General features: G+C 40.3%; 3 protein-coding genes across 10 annotated transcripts; 2 read left to right on the top strand and 1 right to left on the bottom strand.

The window, feature by feature from the left end:
• Window positions 1-541: 541 nt before the first annotated feature.
• Window positions 542-9,504, bottom strand: mrs2 (magnesium transporter MRS2). 6 transcript variants are annotated; one of them, XM_077526471.1, is made up of 14 exons: window positions 9,310-9,504; window positions 7,824-8,834; window positions 7,527-7,754; window positions 7,212-7,276; window positions 7,026-7,062; window positions 6,742-6,854; window positions 2,940-3,101; window positions 2,739-2,869; window positions 2,425-2,541; window positions 2,003-2,072; window positions 1,847-1,929; window positions 1,637-1,754; window positions 1,301-1,414; window positions 542-1,196 (listed from the first exon to the last, which is right to left on the bottom strand). In XM_077526471.1, the coding sequence occupies exons 2-14, from the start codon at window positions 7,846-7,848 to the stop codon at window positions 1,137-1,139; spliced, it is 1,323 nt and encodes a 440-aa protein (XP_077382597.1). In that variant the 5' UTR covers window positions 7,849-8,834; window positions 9,310-9,504; the 3' UTR covers window positions 542-1,136. The 6 variants fall into 6 exon arrangements, with proteins under 6 accessions (XP_077382597.1, XP_077382598.1, XP_077382599.1 ...); XM_077526472.1 differs by having other exon boundaries at window positions 7,527-7,727; XM_077526473.1 differs by having other exon boundaries at window positions 8,674-8,834; window positions 9,310-9,502.
• LOC144022041 (integrin beta-1-like) lies at window positions 2,969-6,694 on the top strand. Its single transcript, XM_077526475.1, has 7 exons — window positions 2,969-3,428; window positions 3,581-3,835; window positions 5,101-5,305; window positions 5,421-5,550; window positions 5,638-5,944; window positions 6,034-6,312; window positions 6,383-6,694. Exons 2-7 carry the CDS (start codon window positions 3,582-3,584, stop codon window positions 6,561-6,563), a joined length of 1,356 nt encoding a protein of 451 aa, XP_077382601.1. The 5' UTR covers window positions 2,969-3,428; window position 3,581; the 3' UTR covers window positions 6,564-6,694.
• LOC144022039 (lipid scramblase CLPTM1L-like) lies at window positions 8,489-15,202 on the top strand. Of its 3 annotated transcripts, none has more exons than XM_077526467.1 (17): window positions 8,490-8,898; window positions 8,980-9,071; window positions 9,340-9,517; window positions 10,451-10,572; window positions 10,659-10,737; window positions 10,829-10,946; window positions 11,007-11,101; window positions 12,248-12,332; window positions 12,398-12,498; window positions 12,577-12,630; window positions 12,700-12,750; window positions 12,820-12,902; window positions 14,131-14,165; window positions 14,284-14,301; window positions 14,380-14,424; window positions 14,536-14,669; window positions 14,773-15,202. In XM_077526467.1, the coding sequence occupies exons 1-17, from the start codon at window positions 8,698-8,700 to the stop codon at window positions 14,854-14,856; spliced, it is 1,575 nt and encodes a 524-aa protein (XP_077382593.1). In that variant the 5' UTR covers window positions 8,490-8,697; the 3' UTR covers window positions 14,857-15,202. The 3 variants fall into 3 exon arrangements, with proteins under 3 accessions (XP_077382594.1, XP_077382593.1, XP_077382590.1); XM_077526464.1 differs by having other exon boundaries at window positions 8,491-8,898; window positions 14,246-14,301; XM_077526468.1 differs by lacking the exon at window positions 14,773-15,202 and having other exon boundaries at window positions 8,489-8,898; window positions 12,820-12,901; window positions 14,129-14,165; window positions 14,536-14,638.
• Window positions 15,203-15,604: the final 402 nt, after the last annotated feature.

Genomic DNA, 15,604 nt, shown 5'->3' with positions numbered 1-15,604 from the left:
AAATAAACACATAATTGCGGCAAAATTGTTTTTCAAAAATAGTCCAGCCAACCCCAACTTGCGGTTCGGCAACCGCGAATTTATATTATTGTTGTATTTTCTCCAGATTTGTGAGCATGTGTACATGCTATAACTTGACATTAATTCAAAGTTTGGGTCTACATGAAATAAGCATTTACACCTAGTGACAATTTAGTTTTCATTGAACCTTACATTTTTTCTTTAAATGAAATATGGGAATATACTTGGAGAAAACCCGTACAAGCAAGGGGAGGACATGCAAAAAAAAAAAAAAAAAAATCATTTTGTGGTAAATTAGGATTTTTATCTGAACTGTGAATGCATGATTTATTTCCATGCTGGAGAAATACCTTACCGACATTTTGGGCAGCATTTTAAACTGCAAATGCAACAATGCGAAAGGAAAAGTTGTTACCAAAACATTACTTTAATACTTGAATATCTGCTGGCCTCTCAATATAAGATAAAATACAACACACCACAATACAGACAACTTAAATAAAAATACTAACCAATATACTGCAATTCAATAACATTTATTAAAAAAAAAAAAAAAAAAAAAAACAGGTTCCTGTGAATGACGAGCAGGAAACCGAGGTCGCATTTTCATTATATTCAGTTATTATTCATTATAACATCCATACTTTGAAACGAAAACATTTTTTAATGGAGGACTGCTTTTTAGTAGTTATCTATCTATGGCAAGTAAAGGATGACCCTGTAGATGTAAAAAATTGAGGAGTTGACTGGATATAAGTGATCACAATGTGAACTGTAGCTTAAATAATTACATACAAAAATATCTGTCATATTGTCATAAAATAAACAACTCAGACATGAGACATATGATGAAAATATATTGCAGTATCTTGTACTTTAAGGCGAGGAAATGACACTTGACGCACTCAAAACTGGCTTTTGCACCAAAGGACAAATAAATGTGGATTATGTATACACACCTTACTCACGTTGATGACACAAACGTATGCACAAGTACAAAAGTTCAACAGGATCCTGATAGGAAACAAGTGATTTGAGTCTTCTGCGTCGAAAACACGAGGTCAGCCAAATGGCCTTAAAAGTGCGTCAGCCTGTTAAAATCAAGGTTGCTGCCATCATCTCACTCCAGCCTTCATGTCTGACGCTTTCAGATTTCTCTTCCAAACTGGAGCAATCTATCATAAAACAAACACAAAAAAAAAAGACAGTTGGAATCATTTTTATCAGGAATGAAAGTTATTTAATCCATACAAATGGGTGAAACGTGTATGAGTATTACTGTTGATAGTAATGCAGGTTCTAGGTGTTGTCCTAGAAATGACAGCAGTCGTCTCCAAATCAGACCGCTGCCGAGGAACATAAATCCTGTAACCAGCCAAAAAACAAAAGTGTCCTGCAAAACAGAAACATTTTCAAAATGTCATTTTGGTGGTTACGGGCGGGGTGGGGATCCGAAAGCCGAAGAGGCCATACTCGACTTGCTATGTACTAAATCTTACAGACGCCTTTTGTCAGGAAATTAATAAAGGTTCTTGGAGGACTGTCACTTTATGCAGGTTGCAACGTATACAAGACCCAAAATATGGCCACAAATGAAGGCCAAAGACAATCTGACCTCTTCAAAAGACGACTCCAAATTCATTCCGAAGGCCACCCCGATGAGACCAAATAAGGAGAGTGAGAAGGTCCCCATGGTCAGTTGCAGGTTCAAACGCATCATCACATTTCGATGGCTAGAACAGACCAATTGCATTTCAGTTCAATTCGACCTCATTCTGTCACAGGTGCTTCAGATCGCATTTCTGGACAGTAACGCGTACCGTACCTGTCCAGATTGATGAAGATGACACTCTCGGAGTCATCGATCAGGCCTTTCAGCTCCCTGGCCTTGTTGCCAAGCTCCTCAGCCTGCATGGCACAAGAGAAGAACAAAATGGTTTAATGTAGAAGTCACTTGCGCTTAGAAATGTGCAAACATCACCTGCATGTAGTAATTATCCAATAAAAGTTCCATCTCCTCTGCATGGTCAATCCCCAAGTTGCTCTCCTCTCTAGAAAAACAAACAGACTGTAAAAAAAAAAATAAGCAAACAAAAATTTGCCAGAATTAACAGTTAGCTGTCGATAAAAAGCAGAAAATCAATACTGCAGTGGAATTTAGGACAAAATGAGAAGTTGAATTATAAATATTAATGCTTTTTTTTTTTTTTTTTACTTTTCAGCACTTTCTATATAATGTGTGACATTTAGCAAATTATTCATATCTCACAATTTTGAGGAAAGGTTATCTTTTGCACACTTAATACATTATTCTAATGATTTGTATTTTTTTATTGAAGTATTCTATGGAACGTACTGTTCTGCAGAACAACTGCACATGCACTGGAGCAGAATATGACTTACAAAACTGTCGGGTATGTCCACTTGGTGAGACACAGCTCTTCAATGATTTCGTCCTCATCCAAAATTTTTAGCAGGGAATCCTTAAAAACTTTAATGTCCGTCTCCAACTCTGATAAACTGTTAATGAGTTTCAAGCAACAAAAATGTGTTCATTATATCAACTAAACAGCAAACATCGAATTTGATAAATAGTTGATATAATCGATATTAGTACTAAAATTTGGTTGCTGAAAAATGCAATAAAATCATCTTGATAAATTGCCATCTTTCAACTCTGCTCACATTAGTTTCACGTCATGTGGATATTTGGGTACCTTTTACTGTTCTGCAACAGTATGTGCAGTTTACTTCGATCTGCTGACAGGATTTTCGGATCCACCAGAGACTCCAAAACGTCCAAAATTATTGGTTCAACTTCGTTCAATCGTGTTTGTAGATTGTTTACCTGTCGATGGAAGCCTGCTTGAGCCTTTTATTTGGTCACATTGTTCAACGGATACGTGACTTGACCTCACCCTGTGCTGCAGGATGGCCTCCAGAGCCCTGAACTCAAAAGGCAGGGAGTGAGTCTGTGAGGCCAGCTGCGGGGCGAGCTCCAGAACCAGCCAGCGCTCCAAACCCAGCCCGCGGAAATCCAACACCAAAAGGCAATGCGGAGTCACGATGGCTTTTAAGGACTGGGGAGAAACAAGGACGTCGACATGTCATTTCAACTCAAATCTCCAAAAGACAGCCTGCTTTTCCTTGACAAAATGTACTAACATATTGTTTTTATGCTTGTAGTAACTTATTAAGTCAGATCTGATCAGTAAATATTTACGGTGAGAGGCCAACTCAATAGAAGGCGCGGAAAAAACAAGAAAGCTGACCCATGCAATGAGTTATGTCGTTAGTGGGAGTGTCAAGCAGTAATTTAACATTTAGCTTATTGAAGTGTTGCTATATCTGAAGAGGCAGACGTTCCTAAGCAACCAAGAGCCAAGAAAACATATTCGGGAATTTGAGTAAGTTAAACGATGTCTATTTACAGTACATTAATTCTCAAGTATTTGTAAAGTAACAACAAAATAATCATTGTTTATCAAAAGTGCAACATTCGCATTGAGATGAGAACATTTCTGCTCCAACTTTTTTTTTTTTTTTTTTTTGCCTGCAGGATGGCCGTGAAGCTGGTTTGTCTCTTCCTGCTGTTGCCGCTACTGTCGTCCAGCCAGGCTGGAAAACAAACATGTCTGAAGTCGGCGTCCACCTGCAGCGAGTGCATCTTGTCGGGTCCGCAGTGCGTGTGGTGCACCGACTCCCGCTCGAAACGTCGCTGCGACACCTCGAGGGCGTTAAGGAGGGCGGGCTGTGACGTGCGACACACGTTTAACCCCCAAGGACGAGTTCATGTCACCAGAAATGAGAGCAGGTTGGCAAAACACTGGTTTAATTCATTGGTGGCTTTAAAGATGAAGTCAACCCCCCGAAATTTTTTTTGACAAGAATAATGTTCTAAGCCCCACTAGTCTTAGATATGGTGTTCTGGTTAATATTACGTTAGCAGAATATGAGTTAAGCAGCCAAATCTAGCTGTTTTTATCCATCTCGGGGGGTGGGCGGCCATTTTGCCACTTGCTGTTGACTGAAGATGACATCAATGTTGCTCAAGTTTCAGGTAACAACCAATCACAGTTCAGTTTCAGAAAACAGGTGAGCTGTGATTGGTCGTTTGCCTGAGCAACTGTGATGTCATCTTCAGTCGAGCGCAAGTGTCAAAATGGTCGCCCACTGAGATGGCTCAAAATGGCTGTATTTTCTTTATAACTCATTCTTAAAAATGGAATATTAATCAGATTGTCATGTTTAGACTAGTGAAGTCACGTATAATATATTGTCAAGAAATGTTTAAGGTTGACTTCCACATTAACTCTTTCACTCGCCGCCATTTTCACATTTCGCAATCCCGTTCGCTCCCGGCTGTTTTACTGGATTTTGACTGATTTTGCAAGGCCTACAGAATATTGTGTTATATTGCTATAAAAGCATGGAACCTATCAAAAGAAAGATTAAAGTCTCTTCTTTCATCAGGAAAAAAAAAGTATGTTTCTATCGATTTACCTTTTGCAGCAATTTGCATTAGAAGAGAGCTAAGTTTCATCAGTTTTCACAAATCTATTCAAAATTCTAAGTAATTTAGCTTTTTTTTTTCTAGATGGCACTGGTTGATCTCCTTTGCTCTGCTGCCACCTGATGGCTGTTTGTGTAATAACTACCATTTCTGCAACCGTTCTTTGCAGTTGAGAGGCTGCATCAAAGCCTTCTGTATGCTCTAGCATAAACAAAAAAAACACACCAAAAAAAACGTATAAATATGTCTTTGGGACACTTAAAACAAAACAAAAAAACATATTTGCACGTTATTGGGAGCAAATGAGTTAAGCATTCAGGCAACAACGGTTGCAGAATAAATCTAAACATGAAACTTTATGGGCTCTACTTTCACCCATGGAAGATATTATAATAATGTATTGGCCCATATCTCTTGGAACCTCTTGGCCCATATCAGAAAAAAAACCCCATAAAAATGAATTAATTCAAGGGTTAAATTGTCAGTGAGGCACATTTTTCTCTGGCCCAACTGAATGCATCTGAATTTCTGCATTCGACTTCTAACAGTCTGATGAATTTTTACAGCACCGTGCTCACGGCGGAGACTGTGTTCCCGCAGCCCCAGCAGGTGACCCTCCATTTACGGCCTAGTGTGAGCCAGTCCTTCCCTCTTTACATAACCATGGCGAGAGACCAGCCAATCACAGCATTGCATATGGACACCAGCCCCGCGCCAGCAGGCGTCAACGTCACATTCAGCAACATTCAACATGGGAACATGCTGGTGGAGGTCAGGAGAAGACTTGGATACAAAAAAAAACAAACAACTTTTTTCCTTTTTTTTTTTTTGCCTGTTGCTCTTGTGTCAGTAAACACTCACAATAATGACCATCCTTTATGCCCAGGTGAACGTTGAGGCTGCCCATTGCGGCACTAATGACGACATAAATCAGAATAACGGGACAGGGCCTTGGTCTGTCCACATTACATCAAGAAGTTTTTCACAAAGTGTCAAATTGGAGATAAATGTGGAGTGTGAGTAGGTGTAAAGTTAAAAAAATCAAAATAAAATAACAGTATTGCAACAGTTGCGTTGATACACTTTTGACTGATTTCCTGCAGGCGAGTGCGACTGCAAGGGAAACCGTGAGGAAAACAGTCTCGCGTGCAACAGCCATGGAGCGCTTGCGTGCGGCTCTTGCGAATGCTACCAGCCTTACCTTGGACAACACTGCCAAATGGATCAAGAATTGAGCTTACGCAGAGATGACAGTTTCTGTCGCGAGGGACCGAACGCGCCGCCGTGCAGCGGCAGGGGAACGTGCGACGAAGGCGAATGCGTATGTCACGGTCGAGCAAACCCGAATGAACGATACAGCGGGAGGTTCTGCGAGTGCAGCAATTTTGACTGCCCGTATCACAACAACAGGTATCGCCAAAAAATAAGCATGCACTTGTTTTCATTATGTTGCTAGAAAGCTGCATATGTGCCATTTTGAAATGTTCTTCCCTCCGCAGGATATGTGGGGGCCACGGCAGGTGCGAGTGCGGACAGTGCGTATGCGACAACGATTGGACCGACGACGACTGCAGCTGCTCCACCGATGCAACTTCCTGCATGGCGTCAAACCAGCAAGTGTGTCACGGAAGGGGGGTGTGTCTGTGCGGAAGCTGTCGTTGCAAGCCACCGTACGCGGGGCCGACCTGTGAGAACTGCCCGACTTGTATGGGCCCTTGTCAGACTCACGCAGATTGTGTCGACTGCCGGGCGTTTGGAACAGGACCCAAAAAAGACACGTGAGAGCTTTTACATTAAGTGGGTGTGATTTATTCTACATTCCGTCTGAGCGTGTCATCTGGTCATCAGGTGCGAGGCCGAGTGCAACTACCTCATCTTGACCAAGGTGGCGAGCAAAGTGGATATTCATGCACCCTGCAGAATGATTAGTCGCGGAGACTCTTGCTACTTCTACTTCAGCATCTCCCAATCCCCCGCAGGGACACACTGCACTGTGGCGCAAGCTAAAGACTGTCCACAGTGGAAATGATGCACCAGACTCAATTCCCAGCATTCATTTTGGGCTTCTTTTGTTTTTAACAAGTAATTTTGTAGTATGATGCTATGCAGTATTAGGTAGTAATTTAAAAAAAAAAATAAAAATAGATGATTGCTGTGTCATGTTTTGTTATGAGGACCGAGTCATTTTGTCAACATTTTTAACATACCTCCATTCGTAGGATGATGCAGTTGTTTCTGGTGGTGAGGCTGCTACTGTGCTGAAAGCGAAGGTCCCTTGCCTGAAGACTTAGCTCCTGGCAAAGCTCGTTTTTCTTCTTCTCTACAAGTAGAGAAAATCAGCATAACAGTCAGTTAAAGTGTACCAACCAATGGGACGTTTTGTATTTAAACGCTTAAAGAACTTTGGACACCAAACGTAAAAACAAACAAAACTAGTGCAGCAAAGCGAACGCAAGCAAAGAAATGTTCAAGATACAACACCAGCACTAACCGAATGATGTAACGTTTCCCTCTTGGTCAAATCTCATCTGTGGAAAAAAATATGAATAATTACTTTAGAATTGTAAATTGTATAAAATCTTAAGACCACACACACGGTCATTTACAGGGTCGAGGTCATCCATTTCTGAATGAAGCCACTTTATGTCTGCCCATCTATGAACAGAAAACGGCTTACCACAACAAAAAGTGGCGGCACAGTGGAAAGAGGAGCTTCGGTCATTCTGTGGCGGACAAAGGACACTGTTAAAAAACACAGAAAACATTAATAAAAGATTTGTGAAAGTACACATGAACTGCTTTAAGCACTCCTAAGAGAAGTGCATCTTTTCTAAAAGTTGTGAACATTTACATCAACATATTGTGAGCATCTTTCTACTTCAAATGCCGCTATTAATGTTTCAACATTCATGCATCTCATGCACTGTTATTAAGTATCATGAGCAACAAGGCATATATATATATTGGGGTCAGCATACAGTTTCATCCTTACCAGGCCACGATGCTCCTTCTCTCAGAAGGTTCTTGTTTCTTGCCGTGCAAATTGGACCTCTTCTACTCGACTCAAGCAGCAAATGACTACGATGCGCGTCAGGAGCACCTTCACTGTTGAACAGTGTTGGCACTGGCATCGCATACCTTGTGCAGTACAGCATGCCACGGCCGACCATGGGACTAAGAGCTTCATTGCCTCCTATACAGGAGAGGGCACCAAAAGAGCCTAAAAGACGCGTTGAATTAACGTGTCCCCTGGACGGCAGAAACATCCTTGAACAGCTCATACACCTACTCAGAAGCATTCTGTGTAGGTTCATCACCAAAGCAGCCTTGAGACTCGAAGACCATTCAAAACAAGCAAATGGAATCGTGGCTGAAGATGAAGTGGGAGGCACTAACTAACCCCCCATAAAAAGACACATAACTGGTGTTGGTGTATACTATCCAGGCTACAAGAATTTCGAACTGTTATTAAAATAATGATTTTTTTTTTTTTTTTGCTACCGTATTTCTGCCATCATTTTGTATCCTTCCTCTGCTGACCGTCATTCGCTACTTTCGTGTTATGCTAGTTAGCATAGCAGCTAATCAGTGACACTTTGCGCTCCGAGCCGAGTTAACGCGTTCAAATCTTCCTGACAACTGCGTCAAACACAAGAAACATAAGAGGGCTTCACGTCGCTAGCTATAAAATCAGCTAAACTAACAAACGCACAAAACACGGTGTCGGAGCGCTAATAAAGTTCTCGTGGTAGCCGGCTGGTGAAAAGTAGGATACAGACTGACTCCTACCCATCATGCACCGCGCGAGGACGCCAGAGATCTTCAGAGCAGGTAGATCGTTCTACAAATGTATTTAGGTAGCTAAAAAATACACCAACAACTATAAATTAGCATAAACATCCAATTTTATGTTTTCAATACAAAGATGAATTATTATTATTATTATTATTATTCTGACGTGTATTATGACGTCATATCAATGTGTTTCCAAACCTCCTATGTGGGTCGTGTTGAAGCGCAAAAGCTACTATCGCGCAGCATCACCCATCATCAGCATCCCGAGAACGAGGATGCCGCGGCGGGACCAGAGTCGACCTTAATCCGCCTCGGTCCAATCCAAAATCCCCTTTTCCTCTCACCTCTTTTGCTCGTTTTGCTGCATCATGTTCCCATCGTGCTGCTCCAAGCCTGCGAACAGCGGCGGCAAGAGGAGCTCCATGGCCAAGCTCCTCCTGGGAGTGTTTATGGTGTACATGGCCCACACCGCATGGCTGCTGTACGGATTTCTCAACACCAAGTCCTGCGATGAGGGACGAAGGGAGAGTTGCATCACCTCCTACCTGTCGGCCAGACCCAGACTGCAGGTACCGTTTTTTGTGTCCGCCCCCCAATCGGCTCCAGACTACTGACAAATACAGTAATATAATGTACGTTTTCTTTTCCAGCTGAGTGTGTACACCTGCCTTGTTCCAGACAACAGTCAGCTCAACCTGGCTCTGAGAATTGATCCATTTGACCCGCACTCTACATTTGAGAGGTGGGTTAACTTAACACACGCTTTGTATTAGTATGTAGGCCGACAGCAATGCCGCTCGAAACCTCTGCAGTATTCAGAAAATAAAGGGAACAACATGTAACAACACATATTTCTGCAGCAGATTTGAATTCTTTCACTTGGTGAAAGAATGCACAGTATATTGCAAAATGGCAATTTATTCAATCCGGCCTCCTGAACAAAAATATCTTCACGGTCTATTTTTAGCACTAACACTTGCCTGTTGTGGTGTGCTCGTGGTTGCGTGCAGGCAGGTGAACGTTCCCCTGCCGGAAGAGACTCGAGCTAACGGCAGCTTGTACGCAGTAGTGTACGTCCACAAGGCCAGCGTTTCCCCCTTGGAGGACAGCCGAGAGGTGCACCATGCAGCTCTGCTTACCACCCACATCAGCCCCGCAAACGCTGAAGGGTACAGAGACACGCAGAAGGTAATTTATTTTTTAACTCATTCACTGCCAATGACAACTATAGACGTCAAAAATCCAAGCAAACAGCCAGTGTTAATTTTGGAAAAAAAAAGAAATTTTAATTTTGTTTTAGTTATAGTCTGACTAAATTTAATTAAAGCCTTAGTCATAACTCAAGTCACCTGATTGTATTTTAGTTGAATCCAATTTTAGTCAACAAAAATAAAGAGCATTTTTAGTCGACTAAAATTGACTTTTGGAGGCCGAGACCCAGTATGTGGTCTCAGTAAGACCAAGACCGATCACAAGAACGTCAACGCCCGTGTTGTAGGGTAACAGGAATCCGTTCTCCGGATGATGGTAGCACTTAGCAATGAAATTGTTGTCGTCGTTGTTATTCATAACAATAATGAATAACTAAGTATGAAAACAATAAAGAACTAAAACTAAATTCAAATTTCTTGTCAAAACTTGCACTGGCTGTTTGTTTGGATTTTTGACGTCTAAAGTCGTCATTGGCAGTGAATGAGTTCATTTTGTTGCTTTGACTTGTGAGCATAAACTTCAGATCAAGCGCTGCACGGCGGTACTGGGAATGAACTCAACTCGCTTGACAAAAAGCAGCAGTTTGGCAAATAGTGACGAGTTCGTCAAAAAGATGCGTTGAGCTGTTAAATGCCACTCACAGTTCAAGTAATCGATTCAAATTAAACACGCAACAAAGAGAATTACACGTTGTATGTACTTCAAACAACCAAATCCTAGAAATGGCTTGCTAGCTTAATGCTAACATATCATGGAAAACACCATTGACATGTTAAAGATTAGCATCGACAGTGGGTTTTATAACATAAATAGCCAAAAGCAAACAGACCAACAGGAAGTGGCTTTCCTACCATCCACATTAACAAAAAAAAATGAATCAACATTATCTTGTGTTTGTGACTTTGTGAGAGCTCCAAAATAAAGCATCCCGTATCCCACTGGAGACCCCGCCTGTCAATCACGATGATGTCAGAGGACTTCACCTTCACCAAGGGAGGACTCCCCAGCGACATGCGGCGCTACGTTCGAATGTAAGTCACGCGATCTGATGCGGCGCGCTCGCGATCGACCCCTCGCAGCGACCGAGCGCCGATTCATCGTCGCAACGTTGTGTCAGCTCGCAGGAGGGAAGGCGGATCCTCTACCTTCCCCTGCTGCTGATTGACGAGCTCAGCTTCAGAATCCGAGATCTCGTGGTAAAGTGACCTCATACTATTTACTACTCACAAAAACAAAAAAAACAAAAAACATATCAGGATGTCGTTTATTCTCCGCATCCTTCCACAGCAGATCAACAGAAGCTCCACCCACCTGCCCCTCACCGTGTCCTACGAGGGCATTTCTTTGAGGACATTCCGATTTTGGGTGCATCTCCAGGATGTGGTTTATTCCTTGCGGCAGTTTGGTGAGCACAAATGGAGAAATTTGCTGGAGAATTCAAAGTAACTTCTCTTTGTACACGCAGGCTTCTCCGAGCAGTACATCGACGAGATCAAAGGGACCCTGGTGGGCTCTAATCTGTACCTGTTAGTGCTGACCGCCATCGTCACGGCTCTGCAAGTAAGACGGTGTCCACTTAATACGTTTGCTCAATGAGACCATTAGCCAAACTTAGTCCAAATTAGTCCAAACTGCGGCCAGGGGGTCTTTTTCCGGCCCGCCGTCCGCTTTTTCGTGGCCCGATCAGACATATGCTAAAAATGGCATTTGACTCAGTTCAAATCAAATAAAAACAAAAATGTTTGGAGATGGTCAAAGTAAGAAGGGAGGGTGTCGGAAAACACAGGCGCTATTTAAGGTTATTTTAGTTCACTAAAACTAATGAATTAACTAAAACTAAAATTCAAAAAACAATTTCGTAAACAAAATAAAATAAAAACAAAGATGCTTTTTAAAAAAGAAAACTAACTGAAACTACATTTTATCTTTACAAAACTAACTAAAATAAAACAAACAAAATAAAAAAAATATTGCGCATTTATTAAGTAATACTTAAAAAAAAACAAAAAAAACTCAAACTAATACTGAAATTAACTAAACTAAAACTAAGCATTTATTAAAGAACTCAAACTAATAACTTAAAACTTCCCAAATATGGCACTTTACTGTACTTTAAATTATTTAATTCAATCTCCGGTGTAATAACCTTATTTATTGATTGATTGAATTTTTCTGTATTTTTTTATTTTTATTATTATCATTATTAATTCAATCTGTGGTGTAATAACTTTATTTATTTATTGATTGAATTGTTTTCTATTTTATGATCTGTTCTCATTGCTGCTGGACATGTAAATTTCCCAGGTGGAGCCATCCCAAAGGGATCAATAAAGTCAAGTCTAAGTCTTAAGTCTAAGTCTATAAAAAAAACTAACAGAACCACCCTGAAAACTAATTAAAACTAACTAAAAAACAAAACAAAAACAACCCTCAAAACTAAATTAAAACTAAAATGAAAAATTCCAAAACTATAATAATAACCCTACTGCCATATTACAAATAAATTGGTTTCTATACTGTAGCATTTTTCTAAATATGCAAAAGCACAAATCAATTATTTGTATAATTTTTATGACTAAACACAATTTCTCTTCATAACATTATGTGGGCCTTCTGATTTTCTGTATGTGGCCCTCAATTGAAAAAGTTTGCACACGCCTGCCACGGATGAATATAAAAAGATGTTTGTTGTCTTCACTTCCGCAGCTCATCTGTGAATTTCTGGCTCTGAAAAATGACATCAGTTCCTGGAGGAAAAAGAAGAGCATGGCGGGAATGTCCAGGAAATCCGGTAGGAGGCGAATCGAGAACAACGAAGCGCGACTTTTTTTGACATTTTGGCCATTTTCAAACCAGTTTTGTGGCGAAGTCTCGGCACCTTGCTGATTTTCCTGCACCTGCTGGAGGCGACCAGCCTGCTGGTGCTACTTCCCGTCGGGCTGGCAGCATGTGTGGAGGTACGACTTCATTGCGTATGGCGTCAGAAATAACACCAAGCGGCAAATGTGAAATGTGGATAATTCCTTCCTCATCAGGTGTGGAAGGTGTTGAAAGTGTTTCGGATCAACTTGCAATGGAGACGAGCCTTTGTGAGTACGGAATCAAAACGCATCTGCGCAAAGTGACGTGACAATTGAGTGTTTGGTCTCTCCGTGAAGGCGAGCAAGATGGATGAAGAAGAGCGGAAAACGGTGGACTTTGACACGCAGGTGCGTCAGTGTCACCAGTTCGTATTCTTCGTTTTTCCGTTGAATTCAACGTTTCGCGTTTCTTTCCAGGCGTCCACATACTTGTCCTATTTGATCTCTCCTCTGTGCATCAGCGGCGCCATTTTCTCACTGGCCTATTTACGGCAAAAAAGGTGAGCGGCCCGCTTTCGTATTCTGCCTCATTTGTTGTATTTGGAGCACAGTCTCATTACATGAAACTTATACAAAACCACATGGGCGCATGCAGCTGTCTCATGTACAACATTTTGCCAAAAAAAAAAAGGGGGGGGCCAACGGGGCAGGGCCCCTGGGTATCAATCCTTACGGGCGTAATCGATTGCATTAATTACCACCAGCAAATACAGCAAATTTTAATCAAAGATGGCTGTATGTGTCCCTACATTTTTGTGTGTGCGCTGATTTAAAAAAAAAAAAAAAAAAAAAAAAAAGTCTTTTTTTTTTTTCCCCAAGCACATCAGTTTTTTGATATTTACTTTTTTTTTTCTTTTAAAGTTGGACCGATAAAAGCTTGCACAACGCAGATTTTAACATGCATTGTAAAAACATTTCAGTGAAAAATTCCACCTGATACTGAACCTAACTATTATTATTATTATTATTGTTGTTGTTGTTGTTGTTGTTGTTGTTATTATTATTATTATTATTATGAAAACCTGATGTGATACTGGAAAAACAAAATTGGATTCGGAATCAATGCAAAAAAAAAAATTCATTCAGAAAGGTTTATTTGTATTTCTGATAAAAAAAAATAAAAAAAATAAAAAATTAATTGATACGTTTTCAATAATGATTAAAATCCATCCATCCATTTTCTTGACCGCTTATTCCTCACAAGGGTTGCGGGGGGTGCTGGAGCCTATCTCAGCTGGCTCTGGCCAGTAGGCGGGGTTATAACACCCCGGACTGGTTGCCAGCCAATCGCAGGGCATGAGCGTAAATTAACATTTTATAATTAAAATAAACTATTGTACATATTATTCTTATTTTTTGATTCATTCACTGTATCTAATGAAATAACTGGCTGAATAAAAATGACTAATTTTGCATATATTAAATGTTTTTAATTCATTTTATTGATCAGTTGGTTAAATGCAATTATAATTCACAACTATAATGAATTGCGAATGAAAATAAATGTATTCAATATTTTTAACATGTACTGTATTTAATAATTAAAGATTTGCTAATTATAATAAGAAATGATATGTATATACAATCTAAATAAAAATGAGAATCAACAATTTTTGTTTGTTTAAAAAAACAGCACAAACTTTTCTTACGTTTACCAAGTAAATGTAAATATGAAGCGTTTGTGTTGCTGCGTGTGAAGTAATCCACAAATGAATGATTTTTTAACAGTTACTTTTCCTGGATGCTCAACAGCCTGGTAACTGGTGAGGTCATATTAACATCATTTTGACATTATGACAAGGAAGACTTGACGGCCGATCAGTAAACGTGTCTTACCTGACAGGTGTGTACGCATTTGGCTTCCTGTCTTTGGCTCCTCAGCTATTTATCAACCACAAGGTGACTTCTGTCGTCCACTTTTCAAACGTCTCAAATCGTTCAAACCTGATGCGACGTCGTCTTGTCTTTTCCCATCAGCTGAGATCTGTCAGCCACCTGCAGGGGGCGGTGTTGATGTACAGAGTGAGTGGAATGATTTTTTTTTTTTTTTCTCTCTCTCGAGTTGACCATTTTTCCATGTCAATATTTTGTGTCTCACATGAATGTATAGATTTTTTTCTCTCTTTGTACCAGGGAGTGAACACGCTGATTTCAGACGTGTGCTCCTGCGCCGCCGTCTTCTCCTCATCCGAGACCTTCTCGTCCTCTCACCAACTTTCCTGCTTCAGAGACGAACTCTTCTTTCTCATCTACCTCTTCCAAAGAAGGTGGGAACGCACGTTACTCTCTTTTACTTTGACTATCGGACCACTAAACCATGTTGGAAAACTAAAGATGCAGACTTCTTCTCGTCTTGTCCTTCTCCAAAAGGCGTTTCGCCCCAAAGGCCAGAAAATCCGAGTGCGGACGGCACAGCAAGAAAGCAAAGACTCAGTGAGCATCTCACACAAGTGAGATGGTGAACTCTTCTTATCCTTTCATCATCCAACTTAATCCATCACACGCCATAATGTGCATTTGCTTTGTTATGCTCCATATGCAGTGAGTCAAGTTATTGAAGACTTCTCCCGTTGACTCTGTTAATAACTCAATTCTTACTCTCCCACACTCTACTATAGATCATAATATTGATTTGTTGCATATTTGCATTGTAAATAGGCTGACTGCTGAAACTATGAAAGTGATTTTTGAATTTGACAAAAAAAGAAAAGAAAACTATGCATGTGTATGCTGTTTCTAATTATTAACTTCAGTTTGACTGTACGAGTTTGCATTTGATGAATAAACAATATTAAATTAAGCCTCGTTCATTTTTACTCTTCTCGCAGTAATCGAGCCAAAAGTTGGCGTCCCCAAGAATTGTGATAACTCAGTCATTTATGAATATTTTTTTTACTGCCGACCACTCAAAATGTTCAGTGGGGTCAGACCTATCGATACATAGATAGTTATTATTTATTGATTGATTTTGGATGCCCTCTATGGACTATAAAAGCAATAGTGTGCTATGAACGAAAATAATTATGATGTATGTAATATATAAAAACAAATCCAAGTTGGAATATTTGATATCATGTCATTAGAGCCTTGAATATGTTAATGAATCCTAACATCAATTTTTTTTTGGAATGCCAATTTCAAAGCTTTTTACCCTTCTCGCAGTAATCGAGCCAAAAGTTGGCACCCCCAAGAATTGTGATAA

The sequence above is a fragment of the Festucalex cinctus genome, chromosome 7 (assembly GCF_051991245.1).
Source record: "Festucalex cinctus isolate MCC-2025b chromosome 7, RoL_Fcin_1.0, whole genome shotgun sequence".
In the NCBI taxonomy this organism is placed as follows: domain Eukaryota; kingdom Metazoa; phylum Chordata; class Actinopteri; order Syngnathiformes; family Syngnathidae; genus Festucalex; species Festucalex cinctus.
The sequence above is the reverse complement of the archived record's forward strand: the minus strand, read 5'-3'. Positions and strand labels throughout refer to the sequence as shown.